At 39.3% G+C, this 2357-nt stretch overlaps 1 protein-coding gene across 1 annotated transcript in view; it reads right to left on the bottom strand.

The window, feature by feature from the left end:
• The window catches only part of LOC107696540 (CUB and sushi domain-containing protein 3-like), a 193207-nt gene that overhangs the window by 67311 nt on the left and 123539 nt on the right, over window positions 1–2357 (bottom strand). The window contains exons 42-44 of the mRNA XM_016496907.1: window positions 1752–1937; window positions 563–757; window positions 280–453 (exon numbers count right to left, since the gene is read on the bottom strand). Coding sequence (XP_016352393.1) covers window positions 280–453; window positions 563–757; window positions 1752–1937 — 555 coding nt within the window. The remainder of the gene's footprint in view (window positions 1–279; window positions 454–562; window positions 758–1751; window positions 1938–2357) is intronic.

Here is a 2357-nt window from a genome sequence, read left to right as displayed (position 1 = left end):
CACACACACACACACACACACACACACACACACACACACACAGTGTATGCATTCACACTTCCACTTATATTATTTCACAGTGAAGATATTAATTACAACATGTGGTAAAGTTATAATAAACAAAGCTTAAGCACAAACTTCTGAATGGTTACTACTAGAAACTAGGATGATAACAACTGTCACACTTAACAAGGTTTAAAAATCAAGTTGGACCACTGCCAGGCAAACATGCCTGAAACAGCAGATGTGAACAGCAGCAGTGAATGTACACCACATTACCCAAGCAGCGCGTCTCTGTTCCACTCCACAGACCAGAAGATAGACACTCTCTCACAGTAGATCCCACCAGCATATACCCATTGTCACATGTAAATATGGCTGTGGCCCCAAAGGAAGTCTGAGTTCCAATTTTCTTGCCATTGGGAGGTGTGGCCAGATCCCCACATGAGATGACTGTGGATGGAAGAGAGAGGGTAAGACAAACAAGGACAATCTGGAAGGTTTAAACATTTGACTAACAGAGCCAAACAGCTGTTGGATTGGAGTTGAATTACACACTTACTTTGGCAGTGAGGCCTTTCGTTCTTCCAGCTCCACACACCATTGGCCATGCACTGAATGTGGGCAGGGCCTAAGCGGTAATAGCCAGGATCGCAGGAGAAGATGATTTTGGTCCTGTACTCATAATGCGAACCGTTAACGATCCGCCATCTTCCGTGTTCCAGAGAGAAAGAGCCGATACTTGGGCAAACCACAACTGTGCAGCAAATACACCAAAATCAATATTCAGAATCCAATGGCCACCCATTAGTACTGTGTTAATATTTTTTTAATGGTTCTGTTTCAAAATGTATTGAGCTGCCATGCTATTTTCATAGGTATCTGCCTTTAAAGGCAGCATGATAACTAAACTGATTTGACTGATTTGGAAAGGCAGCAACTCCATGTGTCAAACCGCATTATTCACAGTTTGGTGTTAGCATACCAGTAAAGCTAACTCTGTGATAAGCATAAATAAAAATCACACACACAAATTCAGGGTAACAATTAACTTTTTATCAAATGTAAGTATATTTACAATTTAAATATTATATCTTAAATTGATTTTTTTTTGCCGTAATGTATTATGGGATTGCTTTCACTACAAAGGATAAATGCAATGCTGCTTTAGAATTTTTCTAAATAGAAGGCAAATAGAAGTTTTAAAAGGCAACGATTCTGATCCCTACCTTTGGAAACAGGCTTTGTGTTGAGATTGCTGCTTTAAAATGCAGCCTAAGTTGGCAGCTCACATGTTTTTGAAACAGAGGCATCATTTTGACAGATATAATTGGCTCATAAATAAATGATGATTAAAGCTGAAGCAAAGAGATCTCTTAAAGTCCCTATAAGGCAAGTCGATTCACTCAGCGGCCATCTTGTTATGCCCCAGGCAGCTTTTTTCTATTTAGCCAATAGGAATACAAGCACAGCTCTTGCCTACTTGAATGGAAAAACACTGAAATTTTGTTTTTAAATTATGTTTTCAATTATGTTTTAATAACACATTCCAAATCAGCAATAAAATCTGACAACAACAGTATTATAAAATTTGCTTTTGTTGCTCAAATAATGAGTAAACACACTGTATTAAAAGGCGATTATTTCCGTGTATGAGTCCATCTCCTTACACTTTTACTGTCTCTTGATCTCTTTATCTGCTGTAAAATTCATGCTGAGGGGCTTCTGCATCTCTATGAGTGGGCCTGTACCTGAGCAGCGAGGGACTTTGTTGTGGTTGCTCCAGGTGCTGTCAGGCTGGCACACAGCACTGGTCAACTCTTTGGAGGACAGCCGGTAGCCATCGTTGCAGAAGTAGGTCACACGTGTACCCACTGAGTAGTCCATAGCAAGCACTCCCCCGTTCACAGGAGCCTTGGGCACCCCACAGGAGACAGCTTATGGGTGTGAAAATGAGATAGACATATGGAATGTTAAGTAATAAGCTGAAGATATAATTATGACAAGATAATTAAAAAAACCTCTCATCATTGCTTATTACCCCATTAGAATATTTCACCATCAGAGCATTGAAAATTGGTTATTCAATTGGCTGGTTTTACAAGATGCAATTGGACCTGCTTTTCAGGTGCTTATGAACACGTAGCAGCTTTATTAAAGGTCAATACTACGTTTATGAGTAAAAAAGTCATTACAGATATATTGGCCAAAAGAATGTGGTCTATCCAAACTCCATACATGTATGTGCACATCAGCATTTAATTTTAGAGATGCATGATATACAGTGGGTACGGAAAGTATTCAGACCCCCTTCAATTTTTCACTCTTTGTTATATTGCAGCCATTTGCTAAAATCA

The sequence above is a fragment of the Sinocyclocheilus anshuiensis genome, unplaced genomic scaffold (genome assembly GCF_001515605.1).
Source record: "Sinocyclocheilus anshuiensis isolate Anshui unplaced genomic scaffold, SAMN03320099.WGS_v1.1 scaffold590, whole genome shotgun sequence".
NCBI lineage: Eukaryota > Metazoa > Chordata > Actinopteri > Cypriniformes > Cyprinidae > Sinocyclocheilus > Sinocyclocheilus anshuiensis.
Note: the sequence above shows the minus strand (reverse complement) of the source record. Positions and strands in the feature narration are given on the sequence as shown.